This window comes from Lemur catta, chromosome 1 (genome assembly GCF_020740605.2).
Source record: "Lemur catta isolate mLemCat1 chromosome 1, mLemCat1.pri, whole genome shotgun sequence".
Lineage (NCBI taxonomy): Eukaryota > Metazoa > Chordata > Mammalia > Primates > Lemuridae > Lemur > Lemur catta.
Window position 1 is genome coordinate 110,689,712 of NC_059128.1, and position 15,200 is coordinate 110,704,911.

Below are 15,200 nucleotides of genomic sequence, written 5' to 3' on the forward strand. Positions count from 1 at the left end.
GGGAGCAAAGACTGCGCATGCGCGAAGCTCACTCGCCCCTCCACCAACCCTTTCTTTGGTAAACTTTCAAACTTCACTTAGAGGGAAGGGCTGAAGGTTTGTGACCACCTAGGAAGACAGAGCTAGAAGAGCGTATAAATCCTGGGGGCTCTCGCCTGCCCATTGCTGGCAGCCTGAGATGGTGGGGAGGCGATGCCACACTGCCAGAGACGAGGGAAGGCAGCCCCACCAAGCAAGACAACTTTTATTTGCTGTACACTCAAAGGCCATGTCATGCTTTCACACCAGTCCACGACCTTCTCGGGCCACAGTCTGTGCCCTCCAGCCCGCTCATACTCAACTCTGGCCCTGCTGCTGTCGCTGCAGAGTGTCTTCTTCCTCCTGGCCCTCGGGTGGTGGTGGCCGGGCTGGCTCCTCCAGCCCGGGGGAGGACGTCAGGAGCTCCCCTGTGGACCCGGCCAGGCGGAAGACCACGGGGATCTGGGCCAGGGCTGGGTTGGTCTCCTGCAGGCCTTGGATCCACTTGGCCAGTGTCGCTTGGTCGTGGGCACCTGCCATGCACATGGCGAAGACAGGGCCTTCCTCCACTGTTGGGAGAGATGGGCTTTCACAGTTTGCATGGGGAGGGGGGCACAGCCCTTTGAACCTCTGAAGTCCTTTAAGCTCCTTTTCACTTTCTTGTACCTCCAGACCTTTGCACAGGCTAGCCCCTCTGCCTAGGCTGCCCATTGCACACTTCACCTGGTGATGCCTCCTTGATCTTCCAGATTCTGCCAAGGAGCCCTCCTGTCCCCGTTTCAGGAAGCTGGGTGGCATGCACCTCCCCAAAATGTAACTTGCCTGTTCCCCCACTGACCCAAGGGACTGATCTGTCCTGGTTACACCCAGTAGCCAGCACAGAGGTGCTCCACAAATGTGTGACCAAGGGCTGACAGGCCTGGGTAGTCTCAGGCCTGGAGCGCCTGGGACACGTGATGCATGCGTGTGGGGGTGGTAATTGGGCTCTTGAGCCCCATCCCTTGACCCCAGAGGCCACCCCTCATCCTGGGTGGTGTTGGAGTCCTGCCGGTCCATGTTTTTACCTTCATCAATGTCAAATTCATAGTCATCCCAGCCGCTCCTCGCATACTCCAGGTCTAGCTGCATTGGGTAGTACAGGTTCCACTCCTCCGGAATCTCCTCCACTTCCTACTCCAAGGAGGGGAGTGCAGGCAGGGTCAGCCCCAGGACCTGGTACCACCCTCCCCAGCCTCTCTCATGAGGCCTCAGGGTGGTGCCAGCCCACCCCCCATCCCTCATGCATGCTGTGGGCCCTCACCCTCTCCTCAGGAGGCAGCAAGTCAGCTCTGAGGATGTGGTAATAGACACACTTGTTGCGGAGCCACAGGGAGAAGGGGCCCTCGACGAAGACAGGCCGGTCTGGGTTGTGGCGGGCCAGGGCAGCCTGCTGATTGGGACTCTGGATTCCTGGTGTGGAAAAAGGCATGCCCTGGTGCCCTGGCCAGGGGCTCTGCCCAAAGGGCCAGGGAGCCCCCAGGCAGGTCCAGTGGGAACCTCGAAGGGCCTGGGTCCGATCAAAGGCCTGGCTTCCCCTTGCCTGGGGCCTTACCTACGATGTGGGGCTGGGTGGGATCCAATGCACCTGTCCAATCTTTGGACAAAGGCATCTGCAAGGAAGAGCAGGGGTGGAAACTTGTGACCCCGGCCCAAACAGAGGAACCAGGACAGAGAAATGGAAAGGGAGATCTCAGTGAATTAAGGACAGCTCTACTGGTGTCCTGTTACATGTCACTCAAACCTTTCTTTTCCTCCTTCTGTCCCATTTGGCAATAGCCACCAACATTTAAGATGCTCACAGCGAGGGAACCCTGGAGCCAAGCCTACCTGTCTTAAAATTACGCAATCCTGGCTCTGTTACAAGCTGCGTGACCTTGGCCAAGTCACTGTACCTCAGTTTCTCCAATCGCAAAATGAGTATAACAACACATCAGATGGTTCTAAAAATGCTTAGGACAGTGCCTGGCGCATAATAAATGCTCAGTGCTTGTGAATTAAAAAAAGAAAAATAATTTCACATGCACAGACTATCCCAGGAAAATGACACAAGATGCAAATGACAGCTTTTATCTCTGTGGAGGACAGCGTGGGGATACATTTTTACATCTTTTAAAATTTGACATCATGGAGGCTGGGCACGAGTGGCTCACACCTGTAATCCCAGCACTTTAGCAGGAGGATTGCTTGAGGCCACAAGTTTGAGACCAGCCTGAGCAACACAGGTCTCAACCCCTTCTCTACAAAAAAATTTTTTAAATAATTAGGCAGGCATGGTGGTGCGCACCTGTAGTCCCAGATATCTGGGATGCTGAGGTGGGAGAATCACTTGAGCCCAGAAGTTCAAGGCTGCAGTGAGCTATGATTGCACCACTGCACTCCAGCCTGGGTGACAGAGCAAGACCTTGTCTTTAAAAAATAAATAAAATTTACACCCTGAACATGATTCAAAAAACGAAATACAGTTGAATTTTTTACAAAATGCATATAGTCTTTGACCAAAACATTGGGCAGTGGAAAACTGCTGGAACACATACTGTGCATCTTTTCAAGGTAAAAGAACTGAGATGGATCAATGTTATAAGCCATATTATTAAGTGAAAACTGCAAACAGCAAGGCATAGTACATGTATGTACAGCCCTGCCATTGTACATTGCGGAAATAGTTGTAAAATCTGTTTTACCCCTGGACTCTTTTATTGGACAGTTAGTATATTTATACTGATTTTTTTGTTTCAAATATAACACTATGGAGTTCTTTCTTGGGGGGACAGGGTCCTGCTCTGTTGCCCAGGCTAGAGTGCAATGGCTCAATCATAGCTCATTGTAACCTCGAACTGCTTGGCTCAAGTGAGCCTCCTGTCTCGACCTCCCAAAGTTGCTGAGATTACAGGTATGAGCCACCGTGTCCAGCCTACATTCCAACTTTTATTTCTCCTTCCTTCTAACTTTTCCGGTAGCTTCCTGTACACACTGGGCTTCACTGTTTCACCTATTTCATTTTTCCCGGGTCCTGGGGACTCTACAACATGGAGCTACCATAGACTAGAAGGACATTCTATCTTTATGGCTACAGATTGTTTCCATTGTAAATCCAGATGGTGTAGATGGTCATTTTACCGTGTTTTCAACCTTTCTGTATATATTTTGTATAATGAGATGGGGGAATATTTAAATATGAACGATATATATGCAAAAAAAAATACATGTCTGCTTGTAAATGCAAAGGAACCTCTCTGGAAGGAGACATGTAAACAGTCCCCTCTGAGGCAAGGAGACTGTGGCCCCACGGGCCAGGTCGAGAGGAAGACTCTTCACTGTGGGCTTTTATGTGCTGTTTGGCTTTTTTGTTTGTTTGGTTTTTTTCTGAGACAGGTTCTTGATCTGCTGCTTGGGCTGGAGTGCAGTGGTGCTATCATATCATAGCTCACTGCAGCTTCCAACTCCTGGGCTCAAATGATCCTTCTGCCTCAGGCTCCCGAGTAGCTGGGACTACAGGTGAGCACCACCACGCCTGGCTAATTTTTTTTTTTTTTGGTAGAGACAGGGTCTTGCTATATTGCCCAGGCTGGTCTTGAACTTCTGGGTTCAAGCGATACTCCCACTTCAAACTCCGGAAGCGCTGGGATTACAGGCGTGAGCCACCATGCCCAGCCTTGTTTGGCTTTCTTATACATTACTTTTTAAAATGAAGAAATGAATTAAAAACTACCCTTCCCTTGCAATCTGTTCTTGCTCTCAAAGCCAAGTCTCTGGCCTCTTTCACCAGGACCCCACAGTCACCTCCTGTCCCCATCCAACCTCATCCACATGGCCGCCAGAGGGCGCTTTCGCAACTGCAGATCCTTCCAGAAGCAAGGCTCCAACCCCATCCCTCTTCTTAAAACCTCTTCAAGACCAAGCTCTTTAACCCCACGTTCCCCACACCCTTCCTGCTTCCTGCTCCCTCTGGGATTCCACGGCATCCTGGGCTGCTCCATCCCAGAACCATAGCTCAGAAGGAAACTTATTTGGGGCCAGTCTCCAGGACCAGATGACAAGCACTGTGAGGGGCTCAATTTGGATCCCCCATGTGGCCTGGCACGAGTACAGGTCCCCAGGATGCTGGGGCGGGGGTGCTGTACCACTCAGTCATTTAACAAACCACTGCTGAGAATCCACTTGTGCTGGACCTTGGGAGACATGGGGGAAACTGAGTCACGGTGAATTTGAGGAACCAAGCCCAGCAGGGTGAAGCAGTGGTACCCTAGCCAGGGTGGTTAGGAGGGACATCCTGAGGACGGAACAGTGGAGCTGAGACCTGAAGTACACCAAGTGTTTCAGGAAGAATATTCTTGGCAAGGGGACAGCTAGCACAAAGGCCTGTGGCAGAAACTGGCATAGAACACTCAAAAAACAAAAAGGGGCTGGGTGCAGTGGGTCATGCCTGTAATCCTAGCACTCTGAGAGGCTGAGGAGGGAGGATTGCTTGAGGTGAGGAGTTCGAGACCAGCCTGAACAAGAGCAAAATCCCGTCTCTACAAAAAATAGAAAAATTAGCTGGGCATGGTGGTGTGTGCCTATAGTCCCAGCTACTCGGGAGGAAGGCTGAGGCAGGAGGATCACTTGAGCCCAGGAATTGGAAGTTGCAGTGAGCTATGATGACAGCACTGCACTCTAGCTGGGGTGACAGAGCAAGACCTTGTCTCAAAAAAAAAAAGAAAAGAAAAGAAACAAAAAGGAAGGCGATGCCTAGAATGTAGCGAGTGTTGGCAGAGGGATGGAAGCAGAGCCCAGAGGTTGCTATGGTCTGAGTATGTCCCCTTGATCTTGGACTTCCCAGCCTCCAGAACTGCAAGCAATAAATTTCTGTTTATAAATTACTCATTCTATGGTATTTTGCTATAGCAGCCTGAACAGGGTAACACAGAGGTAAAGCTGTACTAAGCAACATGGCCATGAGAACCTTTCGCAGGACTCAACAGGGAATCAGGGTGTGTTCTACCACAATCACTCTGGTGCGTGAGGGGAACCCAGAGGAGGGATGGTGGGACTGGGCCGGGGGCTGAGCGCGTGGACAGGAGTGGGTACCTGGTAGACGGTGACCTTGGCGCTGAGGTCAGGCTCCATATGCCGCAGGCCCAACTTGGCCAGGTCCACAGGGTCCTGGGGCAGGTCCCGGGGCACAGGGAAGGGGTTGATGTTCTTGAAGCGCGGTAACCACAGCTTCATGCGCAAGAACTTGAGCATGGGGTAGCTTTTGCGGCCAAATATCTGAATCAGTAGGAACTCTGTCTCCTTGTCAGGCATCACCCCTGTGCCGGGCAGATGCAAGAAGAGCCTCAGGGAGGGACAGAAGGTAAGGGAGGGAAGAGAGCAGATAGAAAAAGCTGAACTCAGGGATTTGATCACAGAGAAGGAAAAAAGAATCAGAGAGAATTAGAAAGGAAATGTCAGAGCGAGGCAAGAAAGAGATGAGAGACAGAAAGACAGATTGAGAGGCCGGGCATAGTGGCTCATGCCTGTAATCCCAGCACTTTGGGAGGCCAAGGTAGGAGGATCGCTTGAGGCCAGGAGTTAGAGTCCAGCCTGGGCAACAAAATGAGACCCTGTCTCTAAAAATAAAATAAAAATAACTAATTTTTTAAAAAGAGAGACTGAGAGAAAGAGGGAGGAGAACAAGACAGACAGAGAGAGATCAGAGCCATGGTGGAAGGAGGGACCCGAGACCCGGGAGGGGGTCTGCCAGCTGTTGGGGCAACCCACCCCCCAGGCCCTGGCCTGCTGGCCTGACCGTTGTTCTCCATCTGCTCAAGGACAGCAATCCCGCACTCCTGCTGCCGTGGGTAGTGGACGAAGATGTGCTGGAAGATGTTGCGAGGCCGGAAGACCTCCTTGGGGAAGACATCCAGCAGCAGGTTGTACACGGCCAGGTCTCGCTCCACGCCGAACTCCCGCATCTTGCGCAGGGCCAGGTAGATGAAGTCCACGTGGCCCCGCTTGTGCACGTTGTGCTGCCCAAAGTTCTGCACAGTCCGCACGAAGCTCGCCTTGTCCCGCTCAACACCTGGTGCCTGCCTAAACAGGTCCTCGTAGGGCGACAGGGCCTTGATGGGCTTTCGCCGGGGCTCAGGTGGGCCTGGAACCAGTGACAATTCAGAGTTGTGGGTGGCTGCACCGCAGTGGAAGCTCCGAGGAGTATGGGGAGGCACCTAGGGACAGAAGACCGTTGCTGGAATCTGGTACCTCCCAGAGTCCCTAGGAGGCTGCTGGCCTGCCTCTGTCTAGGTAAAGGAGCCAGCTGCATCCCTGAAGGCCTCCAAGGAACTATGGAGCTGTGGTTACAAACCCAAGATTTGACAGCATCACAAACGGTGATAAAACACAGTGCTAGGTAGCTACTGGGTATGGTAGCTTGAGCCTGTCGTCCCAGCTACTCAGGAGGCCGAGGCAGGAGGATTTCTTGAGGCCAAGAGTTCGAGGCTGCTGTGAGCTATGATTGCACCACTGCACTCCGGCCTGGGCGACATAGCAAGACTCTGTCTCCAAAGATAATGAAATAATAAAAAAAGAAAATGCAGATTTGGGAGTCTCAGCTTCACTATCTTTAGCCAGATGATGCTCATGTCCCACTTGATGGCTCAGGCATCAGTTTCCCATCTGTTCTGATGGTGCCTCTCTGGGATCAAAGATGTCTTGTTGCCCAGAGTAGGGAACGTATATTGCTAGGTGTGGGCTGGATCCCTCTAGAACAGAAGTCAGCAAATCACAGCCTACAGGGCATTTCCAGCCAGCCGCCTGCTTTCGTAAGTAAACTTTTATTGACACACATTATGCTCCTTCATGTATGAATGACTGGGACTGCTTCTGTGCTATAGCTTAGCACAGAGTAACTGTGAGTAGTTGTAACAGAGATCGTGTGGCCCACAAAGCTGAAAATATTTACTATCTATTTGAACCTTTATAAAACAGTTTGCCAAACCCTGCTGTAGATGGTACAGTAATAAATTTCTTTTTTTCTTTCTTTCTTTTTTGTTAGAGAAGAGGTCTTGCTCTGTCATCCAGGCTGGAGTGCAGTCGTGTGACCATAGCTTACTGCAGCCTTGAACTCCTGCTCTCAAGCGATCCTCCCGCCTCTCAGCCTCCTGAGTAGCTGGGATGACAGGCACACATCATTACACCTGGCTAGTGTTTTTTTTCATTCTTCTAGAGACAGGGTCTCAGTATGTTGCCCAGGCTGCTGTTACTTGAACTCCCACCTCAGCCTCTTCAGTTGCTGGGATTACAGGATGAGCCACCTTGCCTGACCCCAGATTTCTTCTTCTTCTTTTTTTTTTGAGACAAGTTCTCACTGTTGTCTAGGCTGGAGTGCAGTGGTGTCATCATAGCTCACTGCAACCTACAACTCCTGGGCTCAAGCAATCCTCCTCTCTCAGCCTCTCGAGTAGCTACGACTACAAGCAAATGCCACCACGCCTGGCTAATTTTTTTTTTTTTGAGACAGAGTCTCGCTCTGTTGCTTGAGCTAGAGTGCCCTGGCATCAGCCCAGCTCACAGCAACCTCAAACTCCTGGCTCAAGTGATCCTACTGCCTCAGCTTCCCGAGTAGCTGGGACTACAGGCATGCACCACTATGCCCGGCTAATTTTTCTATATATATATATATATATATATATATATATATATATATATATATATATATATTTTTAGCTGTCCAAATCATTTCTTTCTATTTTTTTTTAGTAGAGACGGGGGTCTTGCTCTTGCTCCAGCTGGTCTCGAACTCCTGACTTCGAGCGATCCGCCGGCCTTGGCCTCCCAGAGTGCTAGGATTACAGGCGTGAGCCACCGTGCCCGGCCTTAATTTTTTAATGTTTTGTAGAGATGGGCTCTCACTGTGTTGCCCAGGCTGGTCTCTAACTCCTGGCCTCAAGCAATCCTCCCACCTCAGCCTTCCAAAGTGCTGGGATTACAGGCATGAGCCACCACACCTGGTTCTTATTTGATTTAAATTGAATGTTTAAATTACAATGGTCATATATAAGCATCTATAAACATATATAGCTAATAAGATCCAATATTTACTGAATATGCTCCTTTTCTAGCCTCTGTTAACCACTTTATAAGTGTGAAGGTTGACAGCTGCTGGGGGAGGGCGCGGTGCTCTTACTGTGCCCATTTTACAGAGGAGAAAACTGAGGCCCAGGAAGATGAAGCGGGATGCATGGTGCAACACAGCTGCAAGCAGCAGAGCTAAGATTGGAGTGAGTTTTCTCAATCCCTCTGCTCTGCTGCCCATAACAGCCACCATATGTCTTGCTCAGATAAGGTGATATTAATTAAAAAAAAAAACGGTGGCCGAGCACGGTGGCCTGTAATCTCAGCACTCTGGGAGGCTGAGGTGGGAGGATCACTTTAGCCCAGGAGTTTGAGACCAGCCTGGGTGACATAGCAAGACTACAAGTCTAAAGAGCAAACAAACAAACAAACAAAAATAGCAGGCGTCATGACGTGCGCCTATAGTCCCAGCTACTTGTGAGGCGCTCAGGCAGGAGGATCACTTGAGCCCAGGAGTTTGAGGCTGCAGTCAGCTACAATGACACCATTGCACTCTAGCCTGGGTGACAGAGTGAGACCTTGTGTTTAAAAAAAAAAAAAAAAGATGTTCATTAAAGTGAAATTTTAGCCAACTAATCCTACAGGTGGTATATTCATAAGGCAAAAATCAGAAAGGAAGCAGCGTACTGCCCAAAGGAGGGGAAACACCATGAAAAGAGATAACGAAATGAAATGCATATCACAGGACCAGGCAGAGGAAGCGGTCAGAAAGGGAACTGTTAATATTATCGTCACTGTTGCCATTGTCATCTAAGGCTATTGATCTGCTCGTGCCATTGGGTCACTTTGGGTGTGGGAAGGAAGTTCAGTTTTCTGCCCCCATCTTTACAAGTAGATGCAGGAGCTACCCACAGTCACCCCCCAAATCCACTGAGCTCATACATCCTTATTTGCAAAGTGAACCCCCTCACCATGTGGGCACTAGCACCTCTTAAAATAAATTAGGGACCTTCAATGGCCCTCAGCACAGACAGGCCAGCCCAGACCCACTGGAGCTGGCTTCACAGGTGAATTGTGAAAAGGTTGGGAGCAAATCTCAGGCCTTTCTCCCTCCGCCCCGATGACTGCCCAGCTGGTGGTTACCTCAGAGATGGGGGCTCTGGTGAGGGTGGCCCCGCAGATGCCTCCCCAGCCCCTAGAGAGGCCTCGGGCCAGCAGGATGGCTCGGACCCAGCTCATACCTCTGCTTGTTGGATAATCACCTGGCCAAAAGAAAAGATTCAACATTAGCCTGGTACCCCACCTGCTAATAGAAACAAGATCGCAACACGGCAGAGGGCACATTGCAGACTGCATGCTAACTTACCAGCTCCAATGGGTTCCTTATCTACAGGATAGGCTGTTATTATATAATCAAAGGGTCTGTGCTCTGCTTGCTTGGCCTAACCCTTCACAATTTCTGAGAATTTGTTCCTGGAATGCACCACCCCCCTCACCTTACTGGATCTTTTTTTTTTTTTTCAAAGAGATGGTGTATCATTATGTTGCCCAGGCTGGAGTGCAGTGGTGTCATCATAGCTCACTGCAGCCTCAAACTCCTGGGCTCAAGCGATCCTCCTGCCTCAGCCTCCCAAGTAGCTGGGACTACAGACATACACCACCACACCCAGCCAATTTTTTAATTTTTTGTAGAGATGAAGTCTCACTACATTCCCCAGGCTGGTATCAAACTCCTGGCCTCAAGTGATCCTCCCACCTCAGCCTCCCAAAGTGCTGGGATTACAGGCATGAGCCACCATGCCTGGCTGGATCATTTTTTAAAATAGTTTTATTCATATACCATACAGTTCATCCCTTTAAAGTGCAAAAATTTCAATGGCTTTTTAGTATATATGTAGAGTCATACAAACATTATTACAATCTAATTTTACAACATTTTTGTCACCCCCAAAAGAAACCCTGCACCCATTAGCAGTCTCCGTTTGCCCTTGCTCCCAAACCCAGGCAACCACTAATCCACTGTCTCTATAGACTGGCTACTCCAGGCATTTCATATAAATGGAATCATAAGATAGGTGTTCTTTTTTGACGGGTTTCTTTCTCTTGACATGTTTTCAAGGTTCATGTATGTTGTAGCATGTTATCAGAATTTCATTGCTTTTAATTGCCAAAAAAAAATTCCATTTTGGAATGGAATATAAGCATGTTTTGTATGGCTATAACCATGTTTTATTTATCCATTCGTCAATTGATGGACATTTGGGGTTGTTTCCCAAATGTTTTTGACTGTTATAACTACTGCTGCTATGAACATTCGTGCAGAAGTTTTTGTGTGGACATATGTTTATACTTCTCTTGGGTCTATACTTAGGAGTTGCATTGCTGGGACATATGGTAGCTATGTTTAACATTTTGAGGAAGTGCCAGACTATTTTCCACGGTGGCTGCACCATTTTACATTCCCACCAGCAATGTACAGTTGGCCCTTGAACAACACAGGTTTGAATGGCACAGACACACTTATAGGTGGATTTTTTTCAATAAATGTTAAACATTGACTGTATCTGCGTCCCCTTCCACTTCCTCTGCCTCTGCCACCCGAGACAGCAAGACCAACCCTTCCTTTTCCTCCTCAGCCTACTCGATGTGAAGACAAAGATGATGACCTTTATGACCCATTTCCACTTAACAAATAGTAAATGTAGGCCAGGTGTGGTGGCTTATGCCTGTGATCCTAGCACTTTGGGAGGCTGAGGTGGGAGGCTCACTTGAGCTCAGGAGTTTGAGACCAGCCTGAGCAAGAGCAAGACCCTGTCGCTACTAAAAATAGAAAAAATTAGCCGGGGGCGGTGGTGCGCACCTGTAGTCCCAGCTACTCGGAAGGCTGAGGCAGGAGGATCACTTGATCCCAGGAGTTGGAGGCTGCAGTGAGCTACGATGACACCACTGCACTCTACCCAAGGGACACAGAGTGAGACTCTGTCTCAAACAAAAACAAATAGTATAGTATATGTAATTTCTCATCCTTATGATTTTCTTAATAACCTTTTCTTTAGCATACTTTGTTGTAAGAATATAGGGCATAATACACATAACACACAAAATATGTGTTGATCAACTGTTTATGTTGTCAGTAAGATGTCCAGTCAATTGTAGGCTATTAGTAGCTATGTTTTTGGGAAGTCAAGTTATATGTAGATTTTTTACTGCAGTGGGAGGTCAGCACCCCTAATTTCCAAGTTGTTCAGGGTCAACTATATAAGGGTTCCAGTTTCTCTACATCCTCACCAATAGTTGTTTTGTCTTTTTGATTATAAACATACTACTGGGTATGGAGCATTCATTCATGTGATTATTGGCCATTGTATATCATCTTCTGAGAAATGTCTATTTAGATTCTTGGTCCACTTTAAAAACTGGGTAATTTATCTTTTTATTATTGAATTGTAAGAGTTCTTAATATATGTTTTGGATGGATACTACACCCTTATGATTTACATATATTTTCTCCCATTCCGTGGGTTGTCTTTTCACTTTTGTGATATTATCATTTGTAGCACACAATTTTAAATTTTGAAGTCCAATTTATCTTTCATTTGTAGCCGTGCTGTTGGTGTTAAAGCTAAACAACAACTGCCTACTCCAAGGTGATAAGATTTGCTTCTGTGTTTTCTATAACCTTGAACTCCTGGGCTCAAGTGATCCTCCTGCCTCAACCTCCTGAGTAGCTGGCACTACAGGCACCCACCACCACATCCAGCTAATTTTTAAAAAATTTTTTGTAGAGATGGGGTCTTACTACGTTGCCCAGGCTGGTCTCATACTCCTGGGCTCAAGTGATCCTCCCACCTCAGCCTCCCAAAGAGCTGGGATTACAGGCATGACCCACCATACTCAGCCTGTTCTTCTTTTTCAAGATTGTTTTGACTATTCTAGGTCCCTCACAATTACATATAAATTTTAAAATCAGCTGTCAATTTCTGTAAAAAAGCCAGCTGGGATTCTGACAGAGATTATGTTGAATCTGTAGATCAATTATTGATATCTCTATAAAAATTATCTTCTAATCCATGAACATCAGATGTCACTATTTATTTAGGTCTTCTTTGATTTCTCTCAGTAACGTTTTGTAGTTTTCAGTATGCAAGTCTTTTACTTCTTGTTTTTTTAGGGACAGGGTCTTGCTCTATCACCCAGGCTGGAGTGCAGTGGCCCAATCATAGCTCACTGTAACCTCGAATTCCTGGGCTCAAATGATCCTCTTGCCTCAGCCTCCTGAGATGCTGGGACTACAGGTACATGCCACCACACCCAGCTAATTTTTAAAAATTTTTTGTAGAGATGAGGTCTTACTATACTGCCCAGGCTGATCTCAAACTCCTGGGCTCAAGCAATCCTCCTGACTCAGGCTCCCAAAGTGTTAGGATTTAGGCATGAATTACCATGCCCAACCCAGAATCTGCATTTTAACAAGAGTCCCTGGTGTCTTCTATGTTTGTTAAAGTCTGAGAAGTGATAATCTGAGATGTGCTGATGGATCCCCAGTGTTCATCTCCAGCCCTGAGCCCTAGCCTCCACACCTAACTGCTATTTTGGCATATACCCAGACATTTCAAACTTAATTTGCTCCAAATTGATATTCTTGCTTAAACTTGTTCTACTCTAGCCTAGCCAACAGCACCACCATCACTAGTCATTTGGGCCACAAACCTAGAAGTCATTTCTGAGTGCACTATGTTCCTCACTTTCTCACTCGATTAATCCATCAAGTAGTCTTGGTGACCACTTCCAATGTCTTCCCAAATGCACCACTTTCTCTCCATCTGCAGGCCACTACCCCAATCTATGACCTATTTCCTGAACACTTACCCAGCCTCCCACTTCTGTCCTTCCTCCCTCCAGTCAGTTCTCCCCACCATAGCCAGAGGGAGATTTTAAAGATGTAAATTAAAATCCATGCTATCACACTTAAAATCAGACAGGGTCTACCCTTCTAAATTCAAGTCCTACCCCTGGCAGCTCCAGCGGCATTGTCTCTGAAAGAAGCCAGGTTCATTTCATTCTCACAGCCTTTGCATTTGCTTTTTCTTCCACCTTCCTCCAGATCTGTCCATTGCTGTCTGTTGTAATCCAGGACTCTATTCAAATTAGAGGTCTTCTCTGACCACCTCCCCTTCCCCTGCATTCTAAAAGCCCTCATCTTCCACATTAATGCATTTTTAGCAACTATCGGTATCTGAAATCACCTGTTTCACTTATTTCTGACTTGTTCAATGTCTGGCTTCCCAGGAGATTGGAGATTTTGTCTATCTTTCTCGTTGTTGTGTCTCTACCACCCGGGACAGTGCCTGGTATATGGCACGTGCCCAACAAGTACCCATTGAATGGGAATAAGCGCTAAATTGCTATAAAGTAGCTATAAATCTGAACCCCGAGGGAGGGTGTACGTACACGGACTTTGAGGCTGGCTGCCAGGATTCTGGTTCCCTTGGGAGAAACAGACAGACGCGGGTTCCAATTCCCGCTTCGCTGCCGACTTGCGGCGTGACCTCTGCCGAAGGTCTTAACCTCTCTGAGTCAGTTGTCTCATCTGCAAAATGGGAGACCAGGGCCGTGAGGCAGCAGGCACTAGGCGGGCGGCCTTAACAGGCACGTCCTCGCCTCCACCACAAAAGGTCATGGCGCCCTGGCAGCTAGGTCCCTCTGGGGCTGTCTTCTCGCGCCGCTAGGGCCAGAACGGGACGCCCTGGAGACCAGCAATTCGTATTCACTTTCCCACGCGCGACCTACCTACTCACCGCGGCCAGCCGCGGACTTCACGCCGGCTCTGTCTTGCTGCTGGGCGCCGCCATGTTGACTCAGGGAACGTGCGGGTCATGGGCTGCCTGGGAGACAGCAAATTGGGAAAGCCGTTGTGAATTTGTCCCGCCTACAAAAGGAAGTGCACCAATAGGAAGGTGGAATGACTTGGTCCCGCCTCATAACAAGCCTGGCCCCGCCCCCACCGGGGTAAGCCGCACTCCCGACCAGGGAAATCTTGGAGTATGGCCCGGGAAGGAGCGACTGGACCATTCCCAGGCTGGGAGGCCGGAATTGGGAGACTTGTGAATCCAACTGCAGGCCCCAGTCATCCCCCCTGAAATGCGGCGATAAATTATTAAAGATCAACAAACATTTATTGAGCGCTCACTGTGTGCCAGGTACAGTTCTAGGCTCTGAGGATACGCCGCTGACATTAGTGAAGGAGACAGGGTCTGATAATCTAGCTCTATGATTCTGGGCTAGTGCTTAACGCATATGTGCCTCGATTGTCTCACCTGTGAAATAGGCCAATTATAATACTTAACCTCCTAGAATTTTAAAAAACTTTTATTTTTTTAAGACACGGTTTCACTACGTTCCCCAGGCTGCCCTCCACTCCCTGGGCTCAAGAGATCTTCCCGTCTCAGCTTCCCGAATAGCTGGGACTACAAGTGCAAGCCACTGTGTTGGCTTTCATAGGATTATTTTTTTTAGATTTAATTGAGTTAATCTATGCAGAGCAGCCATTTAAGTATGTGCTGTCGTTATTACAAGAATTCACTCTGAACACGCCCCATTCCCTTCCCAACTAGGAGGGCATGGAGTCTGGTTTGACTCCTTGAGCCACTCACACTGAGGGTTGAGGATTCTGTGGGGTGTGTTTGTTCATAATTGTGTCCTAGGGCCACGATGTGTGTGTCACTGTGATGCTGGGGTGGTAAAGTGTGGGTTTTTTAAATGCATTTTTGCAGTGTCTCAAAAACTCTAGCAAAGGTATGTAGGTGTTTGGCTGTGTGAGTGTGGGTCAGGGATGGTCCCTGTGTGTGTGTCAGTATGAGTCAGGCCAATCTGGGCATTGATGTGTGTGACAATTTGTCAAGATGAGTGTGTCAGTTCTTGTGTGTCCATGTGTCAGTAGCTGCATGCGCACCTGTAATTGTACCAGCTTGTAGATGACTGTTACTAAGGAGGAGTGGAATTTGTCCCACAATTGAAGGGTTGGCAATATGTGTGTTAACATTTCCATGCCTTAATGTGTGCATGATTGCATGTCTGAACACCAGTGGGTCAACCGTGTTTGTGACATC

The 15,200-nt window shown here is 48.3% G+C and overlaps 1 protein-coding gene across 4 annotated transcripts; it reads right to left on the reverse strand.

Annotated features, from left to right (window-relative positions):
* Positions 1–226: 226 nt before the first annotated feature.
* On the reverse strand, positions 227–13,973 carry ECSIT (ECSIT signaling integrator). Of its 4 annotated transcripts, none has more exons than XM_045546517.1 (9): positions 13,882–13,973; positions 13,543–13,681; positions 9,235–9,353; positions 5,828–6,245; positions 5,125–5,348; positions 1,610–1,667; positions 1,319–1,467; positions 1,083–1,188; positions 227–587 (listed from the first exon to the last, which is right to left on the reverse strand). In XM_045546517.1, the coding sequence occupies exons 3-9, from the start codon at positions 9,328–9,330 to the stop codon at positions 337–339; spliced, it is 1,302 nt and encodes a 433-aa protein (XP_045402473.1). In that variant the 5' UTR covers positions 9,331–9,353; positions 13,543–13,681; positions 13,882–13,973; the 3' UTR covers positions 227–336. The 4 variants fall into 4 exon arrangements, with proteins under 4 accessions (XP_045402473.1, XP_045402477.1, XP_045402483.1 ...); XM_045546521.1 differs by having other exon boundaries at positions 13,890–13,963; XM_045546527.1 differs by lacking the exon at positions 13,543–13,681 and having other exon boundaries at positions 13,882–13,960.
* Positions 13,974–15,200: the final 1,227 nt, after the last annotated feature.

Excerpts from the sequence above, each read along its gene's own strand:
- ECSIT (XM_045546517.1), bottom strand. The coding sequence starts at position 9,330 with ATGAGCTGGGTCCGAGCCATCCTGCTGGCCCGAGGCCTCTCTAGGGGC. Across the intron at positions 1,668-5,124 it reads CCAAGGTCACCGTCTACCAG|ATGCCTTTGTCCAAAGATTG; the intron begins GTACCCACTCCT and ends TCTTCCTTGCAG. Across the intron at positions 1,468-1,609 it reads CACCCAGCCCCACATCGTAG|GAATCCAGAGTCCCAATCAG; the intron begins GTAAGGCCCCAG and ends TTTCCACACCAG.